Source organism: Lepidochelys kempii, chromosome 12 (genome assembly GCF_965140285.1).
Source record: "Lepidochelys kempii isolate rLepKem1 chromosome 12, rLepKem1.hap1, whole genome shotgun sequence".
In the NCBI taxonomy this organism is placed as follows: Eukaryota; Metazoa; Chordata; order Testudines; family Cheloniidae; genus Lepidochelys; species Lepidochelys kempii.
In genome coordinates, this window is record NC_136391.1 from 40906996 (window position 1) to 40927276 (window position 20281).

At 55.1% G+C, this 20281-nt stretch overlaps 1 protein-coding gene across 5 annotated transcripts in view; it reads left to right on the forward strand.

Annotated features, from left to right (window-relative positions):
- SPIRE2 (spire type actin nucleation factor 2) overlaps positions 1-20281 on the forward strand; it is a 46148-nt gene that overhangs the window by 19399 nt on the left and 6468 nt on the right. For 2 of the 5 annotated variants that reach the window (XM_073308267.2, XM_073308271.2), the window contains 12 exons: positions 509-868; positions 5962-6045; positions 7398-7562; positions 9315-9401; positions 10891-11014; positions 11830-11999; positions 15445-15658; positions 16675-16817; positions 17971-18105; positions 18238-18305; positions 18401-18428; positions 19499-19614. In XM_073308267.2, coding sequence (XP_073164368.1) covers positions 509-868; positions 5962-6045; positions 7398-7562; positions 9315-9401; positions 10891-11014; positions 11830-11999; positions 15445-15658; positions 16675-16817; positions 17971-18105; positions 18238-18305; positions 18401-18428; positions 19499-19614 — 1694 coding nt within the window. The remainder of the gene's footprint in view (positions 1-508; positions 869-5961; positions 6046-7397; positions 7563-9314; positions 9402-10890; positions 11015-11829; positions 12000-15444; positions 15659-16674; positions 16818-17970; positions 18106-18237; positions 18306-18400; positions 18429-19498; positions 19615-20281) is intronic. The other 3 variants (XM_073308268.2, XM_073308269.2, XM_073308270.2) reach the window with 3 other exon arrangements.

Below are 20281 nucleotides of genomic sequence, written 5' to 3' on the forward strand. Positions count from 1 at the left end.
TGCACAGCAGGCTCCTAGGGGGTGCTACGCAGTGATGGACATCCTTCAAATGGCAGCTGCAGGTGAAATGCACGGGCGGAGGGAAGGAAGGCATGATGCGATACCTGGCCCATTCCAGTGCTTGGCCACAGAGCTTTGTGATGCCTCCTGCCACGTCATGCCCCCCTGCTCTCCTTGGGCCTTTCTCAAGAGCCCTCGGCCGGCGGCCTAGCGCTGAAATCAATGGTTCTAGCTCTTCCTTGCCCTCCAGGCGGGCGGCATAGCACCTGCTGGCTGCCCAAGATGCAATCGGCAAACGGGAAAGGCTGTGCGCCCAGCATTTAAACCGCACCTTGTGCCCTTCCGGCTGGCCGCCTCCCTGGTGCACACCCTGGCATCATTTGGGGGTAGAGATGGCAGAGCAGCTACACGGGCTGTCTCAGCCTCCTCCCCTCCTGAGGCTTCTCAGTGTAGCTCCCTTTCCCAGCCCCTGCCTCAGCCTGTGCTCTGCTCTCCCGTGTCCTTGCAGATGGTGCAGTCGCTGGGATTTGCCATTTACCGGGCGCTGGACTGGGGGCTGGACGAGAGTGAGGAGCGAGAGCTGAGCCCCCAGCTGGAGAAGCTGATCGACCTCATGGCCAACAGCGACTCTGACGACAGCGGCTGCGGCATGGCGGACGAGGGCTACGGGGGGCAGGATGAAGAGGAGGAGGCTGTGGAGGGGCTCCCCCGAGCCGTGCGCACCTTCGGGCAGGCCATGAGGATGTGCGCCGCTCGCCTGACGGCCCCCCAGGAAGCACTGCAACATTACCAGGCTGTGTGCAGGGCCCTCTTTGTGGAGACGGTGGAGCTGAAGGCTTTTCTCACCAAGATCCGGGAAGCTAAGGAGGTGAGAGCCAGCCTTCCCCGCAGGAGCCTGGGGCGACCTGTCCTCCCCGAGAGCCACAGCGTGTGGCAGTGATGCATGGCTAGGTGCCCACACCCTGTGGTACTGCCATAGGGATCGGCTGGGAGGCTTCTTCACCACTTGCGTTGCCCTCTAAGCCACTGGTGCTGCACTCTGGCCCAGAGGGGGCAGCATCGGAGTGCTGGGTGAAGTCGCCCCTGAAGAAATGCTGCTCTTCGTGTTGTGTTGCATTAAGGACCTGATTCCACACTGCTTTGCTGTAGCGTTATGAGTAGAGTCACCCCAGTGTAAAAGTGGAGTAACACAGAGCTACCCAGGACCCCCAGTGTGTAAAACGCTGCAGATCTCAGGGCCCTGGTAGCTGGGTATCTACTTCCTAAGGAAAATCCTTAGAAGTCTGCATGTCTAACTGTCGGGGGGACCAGGGTCTGGGGCATCCCTAGTATTTCCTTCTGGCTTTTGTCCTCCGGGACAGCTGGTCAAAGCCAGCCATTTGATGCCAACAGACTGGCTTCTCCATCCCACAGTGGCTCTGGACTTTGCTATCAGACATTGCTCTCATCCAGGTCACGCTCTCCTCAGTGATTCTGGCGCAGGGGCCATACAGTAACTGGCCCACGGCCTAATGTTCTGCCTTTTCCAAGCCTTCTGTTGAAGGGGAGGGTGTACTGGGAGCAGGAATCGGTGATGCGAATACTCAGTATGGCTTAGTTCCTTCTCCCTGGCTCGCACAGCACTTTGCACAGGTTCATTGTGTGCCCTCACCCCATGTGACTCACAACATCAGAGGCTCAAGAGCAGGAGATGACATGTGAGATGCCAGGGCAGGGTTGGTCCCTACAGACTCTCCTCCAGGGCTTTGTTGAGCCCAGCATTGGGTGACTCCATTGACAGGGTCCCTTTGGGGGGCGACTCCCCAGGCTGATACATCTTGCCATGAGGGCGTGTCCCTGGATAGTCCCCAAAATCTCCCTTTGTCTTATTTCATCCCCTGGGTACTGATTTATACCCCCGTGCTGCCTGAGACAGTCCTTCTCCCTGGGAGGGAGGTGTTCTGAGCCCCATTTCACGATGATTGTCCCAGTCACACAGCAAGTCCGTGGCAGAGCCAGGATCCCAGTCCTCTGCTCCATGGTGTGCCAGGGCCCAGAGGAGGCTGCCCACCATGTGCATTTTGCCCTGGCGCTGCACCCAGGGCAGAGCCAGGATGAGATTGTATAAACATGGGGCACCAGGAGAAATCAGGAGGTAAGCCCCTTGAAACCCTCGATAGCTAGGCCGAGAGGTGGCTCATTAGCTTTCTGTGAGAGGTTTCCCTATATCCTGGTGTGGGGAAAGCCACGAGCATCCCTGAGCCCTAACCCAGAGCTGCCATTCAACAGCTAATTTCAGCTCCTCTGTCTCTTTTTAAAAGACCGTGTCCCACCCCAGCCCTGACTGATAGTGTGCCCACGCAGCTCCCCCAGCTGGCAGCTTTCCAACCCAGGAACTGTGGACATGGCCCAGTGTGCTCAGGCAGGGAATTCCCAGCACAATACCTGCAGTCCCAGTGAGTATCTCAGGTGTGCCATCTGGTGGCCAGATACCACAGAACACTTACACTCTTCTATGGCCGGACTCTCCTGTTAGGTAATTAGAAAAGGAGGACTTGTGGCACCTTAGAGACTAACCAATTTATTTGAGCATAAGCTTTCGTGAGCTACAGCTCACTTCATCGGAGTGCTACTCTGAAACCTGTTAGGTAATTAGCACTGCTGAACAGTGCGCTTAATGCTGTACAAGACACACACCTGCCCCTGGTCCCTGTCCTAGAGCTTACAGTCTTTATTGAGCAGCTAGTGCTTGCAATGAGCGGGATGGGGGAATAGCTCCTGGGTCCCCCTAAGTAGGAGAAGTAAAAGCAGTAATACAGGAATGGAACTGTGTGCATCAGAGCACCCTGCTGACTGCTCCATTGCTAAACGCAGAGGGGCCAGACCCTTGGTTCTCTGGCAAGGCCTGGACTAGCGGGAGGAATATCACTAGTTACGTGCAGGTCTGGGAGGGCAGGAGTCTGAATCTTTGGCTCTTCCTGGTGTACCTAGCTGCTCTAGCCTAAGATAATGATGATGACTGGTATCGTAATAGTGCCCAGAGGCCCTGGTCAGGATCAGGGCCCCATTGTGATGTACACACACACAGTACGAGATTGTCCCTGTTCCACAGAACATAGCATCTCACCAAGCAGCAGAGCCAATGAGGGGAGAGAAGGCAGAGCAATTCGGTGGCAGCAGAACCCAGGTTGCAGAGCTGAGCTGTGTGCGTCAGTCACTGGCTTTGAGTCTGTTTGGTTTGCTTTTCTCTGCCTCTCCTCCCAGAGGTTGTAATGACCCCCTAGCGCAGCCATTGTGTGTGATGCTGTGTGAGATGCAGCCCCTGCCCCCTAGGAGCTTACAGGCAAACAGACGTGGCAGGATGTGCAGGGGAGTCTCCAGGATGCTCCACGAGGCCCAGTATTTACCTTTGCAGGGGAGTGAATCTGTTCTACAGCGTCACCATTCCCTATGTGATAGGTGGGGTGTTCAAGACCCCATTGGCACGGCAGGGGTTTGGTGTCTTGTAGCACCTGCTCTGGCACAAGTCAGGCAAACCCGCAGTCCCAGCCTCAAGGGGGTTAAAGATAAAGCTGCAGTCTCCTAGGATTGCCTTGAGCTTCGCCCTTATGGGTAATCACAAGGCAATAATCTGTTCCAGGAAGTGAGCTCGTAAATCCAACAGCAAAGGCATGTGGTCGGGAATTGTTGGGGTCAGCGGTGTTACCAAAGAGTCTGTTTACTTGCTCATTAAACTTATGAAACAGCTCAAGAACAATGTGTCCACCTCCCCTTGGTCATCCATCCCGACACCCGTGTCTCCAGCAATGCCTGGGGCATGAGTTGTGCTGGGCTCCAGAAATGCCACATAGGGAGCCTGATGTCCTGCTGGGCATTGCGGTGCCTGGTGGAGGGGAGAATTTCTGAGATGCTGCGGGGGTGTGGGGGAAAGGCTGTGACCCCATTTATAGGGTGGGAGGAAGCAAGGACCCACTGACTGCAGTAAGCACTCATCTGATGTTGGGCATGTGGCGGAGAGGTTCAGCAGGCGCTCCGCCCACACAGCCTGAACACTGGAAGGGAAACCCTGTATATATTTAGGGTCACAAGATGATGGCAGGACTATGCAGACTGCCCCATGTCCACATGCTGTGGATGCCCTTCCCACATGGGCATGAGTACCCATTTCCCAGGGCAGCCTGGGAATAAGACGTACCTTTTTTAAAGTGACAGTCATTAACCACTGGGACCATCTACCCAGGGCCATGGCGGAGTCTCCGTCACTGATAACTTTTACATCAAGACAGGATTTTATTTTAGAAAAATCTGCTGTAGGACTTATTGTGGGGCAGTTCTCTGGCCTGTGCTATCCAGGAGTCAGACTGGATGAGCACAGTGGTCCCTTCTGGCCTTGGAATCTATGCAGACCTCTGACACTGCAGCCCACAGGCACGGGCAGCAAGGCATTAGAAGGTTCCCCCAAGTCCTTCGCAGCAGGCCCACACCTGCCCAGATGCACTATCCCTGCTCGTAATGACATCCAGGAGGCAGCTGCAAGCAGCCACCATGTTATTATCCAGCTCCATGCAATAGGCACGCAGGCCATGCAGAATGGGTCGGGCTGTGGGGAGGATTTAAGATTGCCAAAGATGATCTGATGCGGGCAGAACCGGCGAGGTGCCAAATACTGCCCCTAGAGCTGCCCTTCCCACTCTGATGACTTCCTGGCTCTCCCATATGGTTTGAACAGGCTGGCCCAGGTCCTTCCAGCTGAGGGAAATGCACCTTCCATTATTTCAATCACGGGTTAGAAAGTCTGCAGCATATTCCCGGGGCAGTTGTCTGTGCACCAGCCAGAGTGCAGGGCTGTCAGCAGCTCCCTGCTGTGGCCAGGTCAGATGGCGCACGGTGGAAGTGGACAATGCTGCAGCATCACATGAGATGAGCCCGGGAAATACAACCACAATTTTCCAGCAATGACAGGGTCTCAGGGTTTTCTCAGTGACAGCTAGGCTCTGAGCTGCGGTGGGTTTATTAGCAATAAGTAATAGTTCTTATTCCTCTGCTGCCTGTCATTCCAAAGGTCCCCAGAGCGTGTTCCGAATTACACACAGCTCCAGTGAAATGCAGCCCCTCTGGGGGAAAGGCAGTAACCATCCATCCATCCCAACGCTGTAGGGAAGTGACAAAACCTCTTCTCCCAGGAAGTGCCATGGGACCTTTAATATCCAGACCGAACAGGCCAGGCCTCAGCTTGCCAAACAGTAAAACTGCATGGAAATCGAAGTGTCCAGAGCTTCTCCTGGGGCACATGTTGCTGCTGGGGAAGACACAGGGGCTGTGCTTAGAGTCCATTCCAGGTGCTCCCAGAATCCAGGGGGGATGCGAAGCCAGCTCCCATCCTCCCCCAGAGGTGCTTCCACGTGGCTCAGTTGAGATGGAACAGTCCTAGGATGTATTTGGCAAGACCCATAAGCACAGATCATGAATATTCCCTTGGGCCAGCATGCTCCTGGCTAAGAACCTCCCGGGACTCCAGTCAATGGCACCTGGATGGTCTTCCTGCCCAGATCTCTACCCTAAGCTGTGGTTAACAGGCCCCAGCTAGGGGAGTGGGTGGCTGGGGTCAGACCCAATGCATGACCAGACTTGCTGCTGCTGCAGAGTAGCTCCTTGGGGCAGGGACCATCCCTTCTTTGTGACTTGTACCTGGCCAGGCACATTCAGTGCCCAGTAGCCTGTGGAAGTTGAGCCTTGTGGAGCTTTGATGGAAGTCCTCGACACCGCCCAAACCCCTAATGGGAGTGTAATTGTATCCAGGGGGAGGGACTGGCAGTCGGGGCAGATGGGGGCCGAGAATCTGGGCACTCCACTCTTTCCTCATGCCCAGGGGGTCTCTCTTTTTACGGGACCTGTTCAGCCAGGATTCTCCTAGGAGCAGGTTTGGCTGCTGAGGTGTTGGGGACCCAGCATGGGGAACGTGACATTTCTGTGCTGCTGCAGATGCTGAGGAAGCTGAAGGAACAGGAGGAAGAGCTGGAGGAGAGGTCAACGGATGAGCTCGATAACCTGCGGAACACAGATTGGGTAAGTGGTGCAGAGTCGTCTCCCTGCGGGCACTTTGATCAGCACCTCTTGCCTTGCAGAAGACAGAGGTAGTGACGGGCTGATGGAAACCTCCTGTCCGGGCGTTCTTGTTCTGGCAGCCTAATGAACAGAAGAAGCCCCTGGGGAGAAGGGCTGGGACCCCGCGGGCCCAGAGGTGTGGGGACCTGCAAACACTGGTGGCTTAGACGTGTTGCAGGGGAGACCCAGTTGTTCCTGGGACAGCAGGCGCTAGGGGTGCTGCAGAGACTACGTGCTCAACCTTGCAGATTTATATCACCTCTGGCCAACAAAAGAGATGCTGATGGACCATTCCATCTAGTCTGCCATGACAGTGTGGGTGGGAGGTCATCACAAAAATGGGGGAGCCCCCCAAGTCCTGCTGGGTTCCCCTTCAAGGACTGGATACAGATTCCTGAGAGAGGCAGAATGATTGCGGCCATTGCGGTCACTGGGAGGGGCGTAGAGAGTGTAGGGAACCCGGGGGGAAGTGGGGGGCACTTGGACAGGTCATAGCTAGAGAATGGGGCATTGACCCTGCCTCCCCAGCATCAGGGTCATGATCCAGAGCCTCCCCCCACTGCTCCCCAGGGAGCAGGAGAGCTGGGAAGGAAACGGACACCTTTGCAGTACAGACACTGCCCTCTCACCTCAGCCTGCCCAGCCAAGAAAGCCACAATAGCCAGGCCATTGGCTTTGGCATGGACCAGGACATGGGTGGTCAGGCCCAGTGGTCGGAGCAGCGGTGCTCAGAGCCAGCGTTAGGAATCAGGAGCCCAGTGAAGGGCTGAGGAACCAGGAGGAGGGCAGGAACAGGCTGGATCAAGGCAAACGCAGGAGAGATCGGAACTGTGGGCGAGTGCGTTGAGCAGGCATTGGCCAAGTACTGCTGCTGGGCTTAGGAGCAGCCCTGGCAATGTGCTCAGCCAGGCAGGCCGTCTGGCCAGTTTCGGCTGTGGTTGTCAGCTGATCCCAGGCCCAGCTGCAGGCCTTCGTTCCTGACAGGCTTCTGGGCATAGTCTCATGCTCTAGACTGGAAGCCGCTTGCCACCCCCATTGGAGTTAGAGATGGAAAGGGCAGTGTGAGGTGATCCCGTCCATCTCCCTGCCAGCGCAGGACGGTTCCCCGCACCAGGGCTAAGCATGCTACCTCCCCCCGACCTACCCCAGCCAAGTCCCAGTGGCGGGGGGAGCACACATAGAGCCCCTGCTGGGCTCCGTTCACAGCGCTCATGTCCCATGATTAGCCGGGGCTCCCTTCCCCCATGGGGAAGCCAGTGATGCCGTGGGTCATCTCCTCGGTAAGGAGCAGTTGCCCATTGTATCTGTTCCAGGCCAGGCTGTGGGTGCAGCTGATGCGGGAGCTACGCGATGGTGTGAAGCTGAAGAAAGTCCAGGAGAAGCAGTACAACCCCCTGCCCACCGAGTACCAGCTGACGCCCTTTGAAATGCTGATGCAGGACATCCGGGCACGCAACTACAAGCTTCGCAAAGTCATGGTGAGCACAGCCATGCCCGAGGGGCCTGAGCCATGGCCACGGGGTGATTGCCATGGAGTGCAAGGGTCACCCGCTCCTAGTGACACACCATCTGCCTTTGGGCTCGAGACCCCGCGCCCTACCCTCACATCCTGGCCCTGTTGATGCTGAAGGCCTAGCTCATTGTAGGGCTCATGCTGCTGCTGGGACACCCCGCACTGGACATTTCAGAGCCACCCCCAGGGTAATACATGCCCCTCCACTTAGACCAACTCACCCTAGTGCCTCCGCATATCAGAGAATCCTAGGACTAGACTGGATATGAATTAGCAGATTCTCACTCTAAGAGATGATACAAGCAGGTTGCAGATCCTTAAGGGGCAAGCTGCACTTGCTTTACAGCTTGGAATCCCCAGGTGTTTCATACACAGGCTAGAAATGCCTTTAGCCTGGGTCCAGCACTTCCCCCAGTTCAGTCTTTGTTCCTTAGGTGTTTCCAGGAGTCGTCTTGGATGGGGAGTGAAGAACCCCAGATGATGTCACTCCTTGCCTTATATAGCTTTTGCGTATGGCGGGAACCCTTTGATCCAAAGCTTGGTTCCTAAGCCAGTCTGTGGAAAAATACTGGCATCCCAAGATGGAGTCCAGCATCATGTGGCCTGGTCACATGCCTTTGTAGATTCACAGCAGCCATCACTCAGGCTGTCTGTAGCATTCTCAGGAAGGCTCACCAGGCAGGAAATAAGCTTCTCCTAAGGCCTATTGTTCTCCCTAATGGCTCATTGCCCTGAATAGGTCCTTCCCAACCAGATATACATCTTGTCCTGTGGGCCTTACCCAGGTGTAACTATATTTGAAGTACAGATACATAGTTAGTTTTTATAACTTCAGATAAAAATGACACATGCATACAAATAGGATAATCATATTCAGCGAATCATAACTTTTCCAATGACACCTCACATGACTTATCTTGCATAAAATACATCATAATTATGCTATAATCATATCATAATATCGCTATGAAGAATATGGAGTGCAGTGTCACAAGATCATCTAGTCCAGTCCCCTGCACTGAGGCAGGACTAAGTATTATTTAGACCATCCCTGACAGGTGTCTGTCCAACCTGCTCTTAAAAATCTCTAACCATGGAGACCCCACAACCTCCCTAGGCAATTTATTCCAGTGCTTAACCACCCTGACAGTTAGGAAGTCTTTCCTAATGTCCAACCTAAACCACCCTTGCTGCAATTTAAGCCCATTGCATCTTGTCCTATACTCAGAGGCTAAGGAGAGCAATTTTTCTCCTTTTCCTTGTCACAACCTTTTAAGTACTTGAAAACTATTATCATGTCCCCCCTCAGTCTTCTCTTTTCCAGACTAAACAAACCCAGTTTTTTCAATCTTCCCTCACAGGTCATGTTTTCTAGCCCTTAAATCATTTTTGTTGCTCTTCTCTGGACTTTCTCCCATTTGTCCACATCCTTCCTGAAATGCGACACCTAGAACTGGACGACACAATGCTTCAGCTGAGGCCTAATCAGTGCGGAGTAGAGCAGGGGAATTACTTCTCGTGTTTTGCTCACAATACTCCTGCTAATACAGCCCAGAACAATGTCAGCTTTTTTTGCAACAGTGTTACTCATATTTAGCTTGTGTCCCCCTCTGACCTCCAGATCCCTTTCCCCGGTACTCCTTCCTAGGTAGTCATTTCCTATTTTGTAGAGTCATTATTTCTCCCTCCTCTATCTGCCCCTTCCTCTCCCGACTAGGTGGATGGTGACATCCCTCCCAGGGTGAAGAAAGATGCCCACGAACGCATTCTGGATTTTATACGGTCACGGCCGCCACTGAAACAGGTAACATCCATGTGACCTCTGTAGTGCCTGGGCTGTGGGTTTCTGACCGATCCGGTGCTCTGGGGCACGTGAGAACCCCCGGGAGGAAACGGGTTCTAAATCGCTGGCTCAGTGAAGGAGCCTCCCTTCTGAAGGAGGCTGTCACACTGTCTGGATTTTCTAATGGCAGGAGCATTGCTCCAGTGTCCCCTTGTTACCCGGGGTTATCAGAACCCCAACAGGGGCAACTTAACTATTTCACTAGAGGCAGTGTAAGGAATAAATCAACAGGAACTCAGCAACTCTGTCTGATCAAGGAGAAATGCAAGTAAGCATGCTTTTGTCTAACACTGCAGTTTATTAGATTTAGGCACACACAGAATATAAGCAATAGGTTTAGAACATCCCACATATTTACCTGTATTCTGAGACGGTATTGAGTAATCAATGAGAGGTCAGTGCCTGCCGGGGAGTAAAGATGTCAGGAAAACGTCTCTCTCTGGATTGCTCCTGAGGACTGCTCCCACTGCTCCTGTATTATCTGAATTTCTTATAACTAACTTCTACTAAACACATAGCAGAGGTCATTATAACCTAAGTCCTCACTTTTCCTAACTTTCAATAAACTTTTACTAGCAGAGGCGTCTAGACTCAAGGCTGTCCATCCACCTATCTTTGTTTCAGTCTCTGTTATTTACTCTTTCTTCCCGTCCTCCCATACTGATTAGCAAAACTGCCAGTAGCTATGACCTTGCTTCTGAAAGCCTGTCTCCAAATTAGCCCTTAACTATTTGGTGTTCTGTTTCATTAATTCATGGTGGCTGAGTGCACATAATATGGTTGCAGTTAGCTTGATCACATTCTGGCGTACATGCACCCCTCAAATCCAGGCAATGCCCTGGTCCCGTGCAGGGTCCCAGCCCTGGAGACTGCTCTCCTCTCCGCTTCATCCTGAGAGCCCCCTTCCAGGGGCACATTCCCCTTTTCCTGACACTGGCCTAGTAAGGAGGAGCAGGTGTGAGGGCCCTGCCTGCTGCCGGCTGGAGCTGTGGAGCGAGGCTCAGCTGGGACCCTGCTGGCATGAGCTAGTTGCGCCCTGGCGCCTCCTGCTAGAGTAACACTGGGCCCTCGCGGCTGGCTCCAGGGGCAGCAGCATGGGCTTTAGGACCGAGAATCCCAGTGCTCTCTGTGGGCCCCATTGTGATCTCTGTTCCTGGGGGCCAAGCATATTACATGGGGTGATAGCGCGGTCGTGGCTACTCCCCTGTCCAGCATGAACAGGCAGCCTGGAGAGACGGCAGGTCTCAGGCCAACAGTGCTCTGTCTCCACAGGCCACGCTGTCCTTGTAAAAACAGGAGTGGCAGCCATGTGACCTCTGTAAGGGAAGTGAGGGGCTGCCCTGGGGCTCCTGGCAAGTCGTCCTTGGTTGGGCAGCCTAGGTTCACCACTGCCCAGGGCAGCGTCTCTGTTCTAACCAGCCTGTCTCGTCTGCTCCTGCCCCTGCTGCAGGCGTCCGAGAGGCGGCTGCGCCCCATACCCCAGAAGCAGAGGACGCTCCACGAGAAGATTCTGGAAGAAATCAAACAAGAGAGAAGACTTCGCCCAGTCGAGATGCGGCAGCAGGGTCAGAAAGGTACCACCCCAGCCCGCCCCAGCAGGGAGCATGTAGCCACACGGCTCCATCCAGAACCCCCGGCCTTGCCTCAGTGTGTGGAACTTGTGTGGGGCCCAGAAACCCCGGCTCATCTCTGAGAGTCCTGAGGGGGGATGCAGGGCGCTCTGAAAGCTGCCCGCGAAGGGAAATCAGAGTGCTGTTGAAATGTGAACCGTTCCAGATGTTCTGTATAAAAACAAACACCAGGTTAACGGTGCCCAGCACTGGCTGCCAGCCGGGTTTGAACCCAGGACATTCACAGAGTTTTACGAGCCCCCAGCCCGCTCAGCTCCCCTCTCCCGCACGCAGCATGCCCAGCTCCTCCCTCCCACCTCCCCTGTGCAGCGGGCTCTGGGCTTCTCTGGGTTTGTGAGGAAATTCAGAGGCCACGACTGCTCCAATTTGAGGGGAAGGCCTGACTGGCAGCTCTACCCCAAAGGTAAATTCCTTCCCGCTGCCTGCTGAGATGTAGCAGTCTGGCATCGGGCTGGCCCTCTAGGCCCCATTTGCTTCATGAGTCCAGGCCTTGTGTGGGGCACGAGCACCCACCAGCTCTGGCCCCCAGTCCCATGGCAGGGTGAGAAGTTCCCTGCACTGTGCTCCGTCCATGCAGAGATGTTTCATAGCTACTTCCCTCCCATATGGGCTCAGGGGGCAGTTTGAAACTGCAGCCCCCACGAAGGTATCCCTAGGCCACAGGGAAGCCCTCCCCTCTAGGTGGATGCCATCCCCCCATCCTCTACCAGCCCTGGCCTGAGCACTTGTGTGAGTCTCTCCCCTCTCCTGCCTTGCAGGTTTTGGCTCCCTTCCCTGCATCCTTAACGCATGCGCCAGCAACATGAAGTCAACCTCCTGCATCAACCTCTCTGTACCTGACTCAAGCACCCCCGCCCAGCGCCTGCGGCCAAGGGTTCTTCTCAAGGCTCCGACACTGGCCGAGATGGAGGAGATGAATATCTCTGAAGTAAGCGCTGGTTTTCTCTGTGGTCACTGGTGGGAGGGTGCTCAGGACTGCTGGTATCGGTGTTATCTTCTGAGGCAATAAGGGGATGGCTGGCAGGGAGACACATCTCTTGACATCAGCACCGCAGCATGGCAGAGGGGCTCTGTATCTGAAAGCCATGTGCCCTGAGTCGTTTTGCGGGGCAGAGCTCACCTTCAAGCCTGCCACGTGACCCTTCTTGATGTCAATGGCACGGCCCTGCCCCGAGTACAGTCAGGAGTTCTTCTATTGGCTTTGGCGGGAGCAAGAGAGGGCTCTACAAGACTGGCTGGGCCAGGCTCAGGAATTGTTTACTGTAAGGAGGTGGGCAGTCCCTGCCTGCCCCTGGCAGCCCAGAGGGCATGCCCTGCCTTATCTTCCCCTGAGTGGGGCAGCAATGGGTTCATGGGAGAGCCCAAGGCAAGGAGAAGCCCACACACACTAATAAATAGCATGTGGCCTTTTACTAGAGCTTCAGGCTAAGAGGCCCTCACCACAGGGCCCTGGGTCATCTCCCAAACTTAAAGTTCACAGACACTCTCTGAGTAAGCTGGTTTCCCAGAGCCTGATGAAAAACTATCCCTCACTTCTACCTGCATGACTTCTGCTCAACTTCCTCTTCCTGTTTCTATAGCCCATCTCTAGGGTGGGGCAGGGCCTCCTTCACTTACCCCCCAGGCTGGCCCAGTTGTAGGCTTCAGCCTGTCCCTCAAAGGGGTAGTACTGCCTTCCCGAGGGCGATGCCTTTCACCTCCAGGTCACCAGTTCAAATTCAGCCCAGGACAATAGGGATTACAAGCTGTTGCTTTCTGCTGGTTGGGAACAGCCTGGGTATTGGTCTCTGGCCATCCCACAAAAACAACCAGCAGAGCTGGCCCCATTAGCAGTGTCTGCACAGAGGACCTCATGGTTGGCTGAACAGGACGGGGTGTGGGAGCTTGTGCTGAGGCTGCACGGCTGGAACACCAGTGCGTCTTGCCAGCACAAAATTCTTTATTCAAATAAATGAATCAACGGCACCAGGGTCCCAGCTGGGTGGGAGATCAGGCTCTCAGCCTCTCTGGGGCTTTTGTTGTGTTGCCTCCTTTGTTGGACTGACCAGCCAGTAAAGGGTTTGTGTTGGTGTTGTGGTGGCACAATAAAAATGGCAAAAAGTTCAAAATACAAATTAGGGAGATAAAAGAGAGATTTCTAAGTCAATAAAAGAAAAGACTATCAAAAGGGCTTAGGCAGGCATCATATGTTACAGCTGGTCAGGACCCTAGGCGTCAGCAGCGTGGGGTCTGGAAAGTCCTCCTGATAGGCCAGCGCAAGAGGAGCTGCCGTTCAGTAGGTGTGTGGTGTCCTCAACTGCATCACAGAGGGCTGTCTCTGAATCCCCAGGTGTGGCCATTTATCGCACCCCTCGCCACCCCCTTCTGAAAGAGTGGAGCTTGTCCCAGAGGCAGTGGGGCAGCCTGAAGCCAGGCACTGTCTCATCAGGCTGAGGAGGAAGGAGTTTCCTATAGAGTTTCTAGCTTGTTCCCATTCCTCCGTAGAAGTGATTAGTAACGTGGCCAGTTTGGTCTCTGCTGATGAGATGGGGGCGAGGCGCTTCCATGTGTCTTTGACAAGTGCAGTTGTGGCACCTCCTGGATTTTGTCTTTGCTGGTGTTGGGAGGTGGAATATGAGAGAGGTCTCATTGCTTGATTCAGTTGTATATCATGGGTGGAGAGTTTAACCACATTGAATGAAACACAGATTTCTCCAGCTGAGCAGCAGAGAGCTAGCTCCAAGCTGAGCGGTGTTTGAGAATGCAAGTTGAGCATGCAAGCTTATGTAGAAGGACATTTCTGCTCTTAATCTTCTGATCTATCTTGGTGAGGTGATCCTTGTAGGTCGGTGTGCGGATTGTGCAAGGGTAGAAAGAACAGGAGGACTCGTGGCACCTTAGAGACTAACCAATTTATTTGAGCATAAGCTTTCGTGAGCTACAGCTCACTTCATCGGATGCATTCGATGCTACCTGAGCGGGGTAGCTGTAGCTCACGAAAGCTCATGCTCAAATAAATTGGTTAGTCTGTAAGGTGCCACGAGTCCTCCTGTTCTTTTTGCGAATACAGACTAACACGGCTGCTACTCTGAAACCTGTCATTATGCAAGCGTAGAGTTACTCCAAGATATACAGGCTTTGGATCATGTGTTAATCATTCTCCATTCAAGAAAGTGTTGAGTTTCATGACATCTTGAGGTGATGGAAACAAAAGCATGATACCACACAGTATTTGACACACTGGGCTTAAGTCTCCACTTCTTGCAATAGCCACTGACAGCTGCCGTGCGTTAGTTCAGTCTTTTTGTAGTCTCTGTCTCTTGAAATTAGGCAGATGCCATCTGCATATTTGAATTACCTTGAAATTGTTGCAGGCAGATAGATAATCCACAAATATGATGAAAAAGATTGGTGCAAGAACAGATAGATCCCTGAGGGAGTCCATTCTTCTGGGTCCAGAATGTGCTCAGTTTATTGCCTAGTATCACTTGGAATTGTCTGTCCTGAAGCATAATTTCCATAGCCAGAGCAACCCATTGAGGTAACATCTTGATCAGCAGGCCAGCGTGCCAGACGGTATCATATGTTGCTGTCAAGTTGAGAACCACTGCCCCGTCTTCTCCTTCTGCTGGAAACCATCTCCTATAGAGGTGGTAAGAGCAAGAACTTGGTCACAAATGCTCCTACTGGTCTGAAGCCTGCCTGGTCATCACCCAGAGCCGCCTCTATTGTGAGCATGCTTCTCCCAGAATTAGTTACTGCAGAAGTCTGTAAACATGGCTCAGAAGCATGGACAGTAGCTAGCTGGAAGGGGTTTCCTGGCTTTGGTGTAGCTGTTACCCTAGCTTTCCACCATATCTTAGGCATCTTGTCCAGTTGGACAACACAGGATATGAAAGTGGACAACGATTTGATGCTCTTTTTAGCAAGGTGCATTTAGGAGCATTTCTGCTGAGACCTTGTCAAGGCAACCTGCTTCCCTGTGGCTCCGTGCTCTCTCTGCTTCCTTGCTGTGGGTATCCATGGCAGGAACAGAGTGGTGCTCCATTTTCTGAGCTCGCTTTACCTGGACAGGGTTATAAGGAAGCAGCCGATGGCGGGTGATGGGAAGGGGAAAGGACAGATGGTGATAAATGGGATCTGTGCAGCCATCTATCCAGTACCATTTTCCCAAGGGGTGGATCGCACCTCTCCATGCCCTCTCCATGGGCTCTCTGGGCACAGTAAGGTGTTGACGCTGCCTCACAGAGTGGGTGCAGAGGGCGCCAGCCAGGCTGGGTCAGGGACCTGGCAGTCCAGAAAGCTGCCCATTGGCAACTGCAGGACAGGGTCACTTTTACAGCACGTCCCCGGCCCAGGGCCTCGTGTTCATGTTGCTCTGTGTGCCTTCGCAGGAGGAGGAGTCTCCAAGCGCTGAGATGGGGAGGGAGCCTGGCTTAGGGCTCCCCCTGAAGCGTGATCGCTCCTTCTCTGAACAGGACCTGGCCCAGTTCCAGAGTGAGAGGGGCAACAGCCAACCTGATTCAGGGTATCTGGAACCACGGGAGTCTGAGCTAAGACCCCGCTCAGGTAGCATGAATACTGCACGGATCAGCATGGAAACCAAGGGCAAGTTCCTCCTACCTTCCTTTCCCTTCCCCAGCTGATACAGCCTCCCTGTCTTCCCTCTCCTCCCACCAGCTGGAACTGCACCTGCCTAGAGCAACTGTCTCTGGAGGCACTGGGGATTGCACCTGCAAAGGGTACACAGGTGCAATCCCAGCTTGGGTCTCCATTCACACCTCCTCCACTAATGGAAGGTGTGCCCCCCATAGGAGACTTTGCAGTGGGGTGCCAGGCTCCATACAAAATCCGGGTTTGGGGACCAGCCCTTGTTTGTATTAGCTTGCCAGAAGCTCCTTTGCATCTCAGCTGCACAGTGCAGAACCCTTCAGTGGTGCTGGAACACTCTTTATGGGGGGGAGCTGCGCCTGCCCTTACCCCTGTCTGCACCCCTCACTGCCCCCTAGAGCTGGGGCTGGGAGTAGGGCCATGGCTCCAGGAGGGGGGGATGCAGCAAGGGGACCGAGGCTGGGGCCACAACTGGGGATGGGCAGGGAGCCCCAGGTGCAAGGCCGGCAGCTGGGACCCTGGGCATGGAACTGGCAGCTGGGACCCCGGGCGCGGGGCCAGGAGTAGAGCCCCATGTAAATCCTGGGGATGCTGCAGCACCCCCCGCACCCTTAGTTTCCGCACCTATGGAACCCTTTGCTGGTTAGCAATGCCCAGAGTCAGCACAGCACTGCGCCCCTGCAGGGAACCCCAAAACCATTGTCAGGGTTCTCCCTGCCTCCCCTTCTCCCTAAGCTCTGCACCTCTAGAGGACGCCTCGTGGCCACACAGCCTTTGGCTCTGGCCCTGTTCTGTGTCACTCCCACATCGGGCTCTGTCCCAGCAAGAAGTGCAGTTGTTGGAGCCCATTCCCCATGCTGGCCACGGCCAGACCCTGTACAGCCTCCTTCCCCCGGGTCCCTCTTGGTTCTGGTCCCAGGCCAGAGGGTTCCCAGCGCTCCTTCTCAGCTGATGTTCAGGGAGGAGCAGACCTAGCCGGACTGACTCTGGCTGCCTGTGTTATTCTCGTCCAGGTTCGTTCCCAGCCAGTTACCACCAGATCCCACCCAGCGCTGGTCCGCTCACGTCCGACCGCGGCTCCCTCGGGGCTTTGGCGGAAAGGTCAGAGGGCGGCTCCAGCTCCACCCCAGACAGCAGCTCCAAGCATCTGTGGCTGGTAAGTGTCCGATTTGCATACGTCCAAGCTGTCCAAGGCTGGAGCCCTGAGCCGTGCTGACCAAGTCCCCCAGGATGTCAGTGAGACGCCCGTTCACAGCCAGAAAACTGCCGACTCCTGATTTAATAATGTTCGCTCCCTGCGAGGGGGCAGCCAGGCCACACCTGAGTGGCCCCAGATTGCACCGGGCTGCCACGCCGCTCACTCAGATTTGGAGGGGATAGCCAGAGGGGCTCGTGGGCTAGGGGCTCAAGCTGCTGCTGGTGGAGGGGCACCTGTGGGTGGAAGAGGGTGGTCAGGCTGCTGGGGCCGGGGGCAGATCTCCCTGAAACAAATTGGATGGTGTCGGTCAGTTTGCCCTGAGCCCTGACTTGGTGCGGCTTAGTCTCCACTTGCAACATTTTTGAAGGACAGTGAAGCTAGGATGGGAACGGCAGGGAGCTGCGGGTCGGGATTGAGGGGCATCAGCAGAGCTGTGGGTGGGCCAAGCCAGGGCTGGAGTAGTGGGGGTGCAGTGTGAAATTGCAGGGCATCAGTGAGCTGGAGAGAGGGGAAGGCTGGGAGAGAATTCACAGGGTGCTGTAGGTCAGGATAGAAATGCACCAACTGAGTTCTGGGGTGAGGGGCGGGGCTGGAGGAGTTGCTGCAGAACAGGACTAATCCCAGACTGCGGGACCTGATCCCCACAGTCACTGTAGCAGAGTAAAGGATGCAAATAAGGAGTGCCAAGTCTGGATTTCTCTCCTGAATGAATATGGCTGCACATGGCTGGCCTGGCTGTACATCCCCACAGCCAGACCCAGCCATGCAGTGCTGTGGGGCCCTCATGCAGCCAGGTACAAATGCAGGGGAATCATGGGGGGCAGGGCCTGGGAGCTCGTCCATGCTGCTGTCCCTTCAGTCTCCCTTCCACACCTGTGTGAGCAGCTGCATCTCCCTCTTGCCATCTCCTATGGGACCCTTAAAGGTGCTTGAGCCATGGACACAAGGTGGGTTAGTTCGCTCCCCGCCGAATGCTGTGCCTCCTCTCAGTCTGTGAATTAAAGGGGCTCAGCTCAGGCTGTGGCTGGGCAGCGATCAGCCAGGCCTGGGGCGGGACTGCCCCCGCCCCGACTGCTTTGGTGCTTAGTGCCCTCCTGCTCTCTGCACACAGGAGTTCAGCCACCCCATAGACAGCCTGGCTCTGACCGTGGAGGAGATGATCGACGTGCGCAGAGTGCTGGTAAAGGCTGAGATGGAGAAATTCCTCCAGAGCAAGGAACTCTATAACAGCCTGAAGAAAGGGAAGGTGAGGGCTGGGCGATTGCCTTGGTCTAGGGCGTGAGTGTGTGAGGAAAGGGCCAGCAGACAGCCCCTGGGGTGTCGGGATCCTACCAAATACAGACCATGACCTTTTACCTCGGCCCTTCTCCACCTACAGATATGCTGCTGCTGCAGAACAAAGTTCGCTTTGTTTTCTTGGCCCCCAGCCTGTCTCTTCTGCAAGAGGTGAGCAAAAGGTCCCCTGCTTTGGGGGGCAGGTGCACAGGGGGCAGAGGAATGAGGTTCTTTACTGACCCTTGGGATTCTCTCTCTGCTTTTAGATCCGTCTGCGCCTCCTGCAGCCTGAAGGTAAGAGACACTTTCAAGAATCAGTCCCAAGAGAACCAACCGCATAGCTTGTGCCCATTGTCTGGGGCCTCCTGTCTCCTTACTCTGGGGGCACCCCCACCTTGTCTCACTTTCGGAACACCCCCCCCATCCCCCCACAAAGTCGCACGTCTGACAGTGATCTCAGAGTGCAGCGTGCCCGTGGGATGGTGAGGGGTTGGGCCCGGGAAGCCCCGCTGAGGGCATGTGAATGTACCCACTGTGCCAGGGAGGCGCCATGCTGAGCTGGCTGTGGGCTGGCAGCGGAAGGGCAGGTACTGGGGGGCCTGCTTAGCTAACTCCTGGCCACCATGGTCACCCCACCATATAGGACACTGGCCATAGCACAGTGGGAAGGGTCAGGGAGATGATTCTTTGTGGCCTCCCCCATATTTAACCAGGGGTGCTGGACCTATGGGTGCTGCGGGGAGGGCTGCTGCACCCCCTGGCTTGAAGTGGTTTCCATCGTATACAGGATTTACTTTTGTTCAGTGGTTCTCAGCACCCCCAATGTACAAACTGTTACAGGCCCCTCCATTTAACTGACTTGTAAGTGGTGAAAGTAACTTTCAGGCCCCCACCTCTGCTGCAGGAAGTGGCCTGGTCAGAAATGACGCAGGCCCAAGGGGGACCCTCTGCGGGGGGGAGCTGGGGCCTGTCAGAAAGCATTTGCTTGGAGTGATGCTGTGAGCTCAGTATCGGGGAGCTGTGCTAGGCACGTTGCGGTCCCTCCTTGGACACAAGCTGACACAGAATGTGGCCCAATCCCTGCATAAATCACCCAGCATAGGTGAGCCATGGCCTCAGCCAGTAAATCCTCTGGGTGGGAACACAGGACTTCGGCTTCAAGCTGGCTCACTTTTGTGGTTGCCTCTGGCCTGGGGAACTTGCCCCCTTTCCCCATGTCACTTAGCCGTGTCAGGCTCAGGAAAGAAGATACATGTTGGTGCAGCTGTGCCAGACGGACAGTGGCCGTGGCAGCAGCTCAGAAAGTGCCCAGGGGCCCATCTGACACTGACCTCTGCTGCTTCTCCTGTGTGTGTGTGCTGCAGATTAAGATGCCTTCGAAGAAGCTTGCTCACATTCCCGTCTATGCCCTGGGCTTCGAGAACCACCCCGGATCTCTGAATGCCAAAGCTGTGCCGCTGAGGAGGAGAGACGCCCTCTAGTAAGTTCCCCCCGGTGCTTCGTGCCGCCCCACCCCGGCTCTGCAGCGAGGTCCTCGTCCAGTACAGGGGGCGCATGGCCTCTCCAACACAACCTTCCCGCTGCTGGCACCCGGCCAGGATCTGGAGCCACTGGACAAGGGGCCATATGTCAGGAGAGAAAGAGGCAGGGTGACCTAGAGGCCTGAGGTTGCATTGGCTGAAGCCATGGGGGATGTGAGGAATGAGGGATCAGGCCCTGGGTAATGTAAGAGCCTGTACTAGCAGCACCCACTGCTAAAGCCGTGGTGCAGCCCCCGCTGACGGTGAGGGGAGGGGGGTGAGGGGGACGGACAGACTGGGATGAAGTGAACCGTCAGCCTTTCCCCTATGTAGCTGGGCTGATGGGCACCGCACACCGTAGAGAGCCAGGCATCCCTCTGCAGATCCCACAGACATCTGAAAATGGCCCTTTGGCAGAAGTGGCGTGTATTGGGCTGGGCCTTCTCCAGCAAAAGCCAGCTCTTTGTCTCCTGGCGGTTCCTATGCAGAGCATTGGGTTGGTTGCAGAGCTCCGTGCACCCCGGGCAGGGCATGCAAACCAGAGTGGGGAGCACCATCGTCACTGAGGTTGCTAATAGCAGAAACATCCATCCCGTCTCCTCCCAACACAGCCACCCCCTGTGCTGG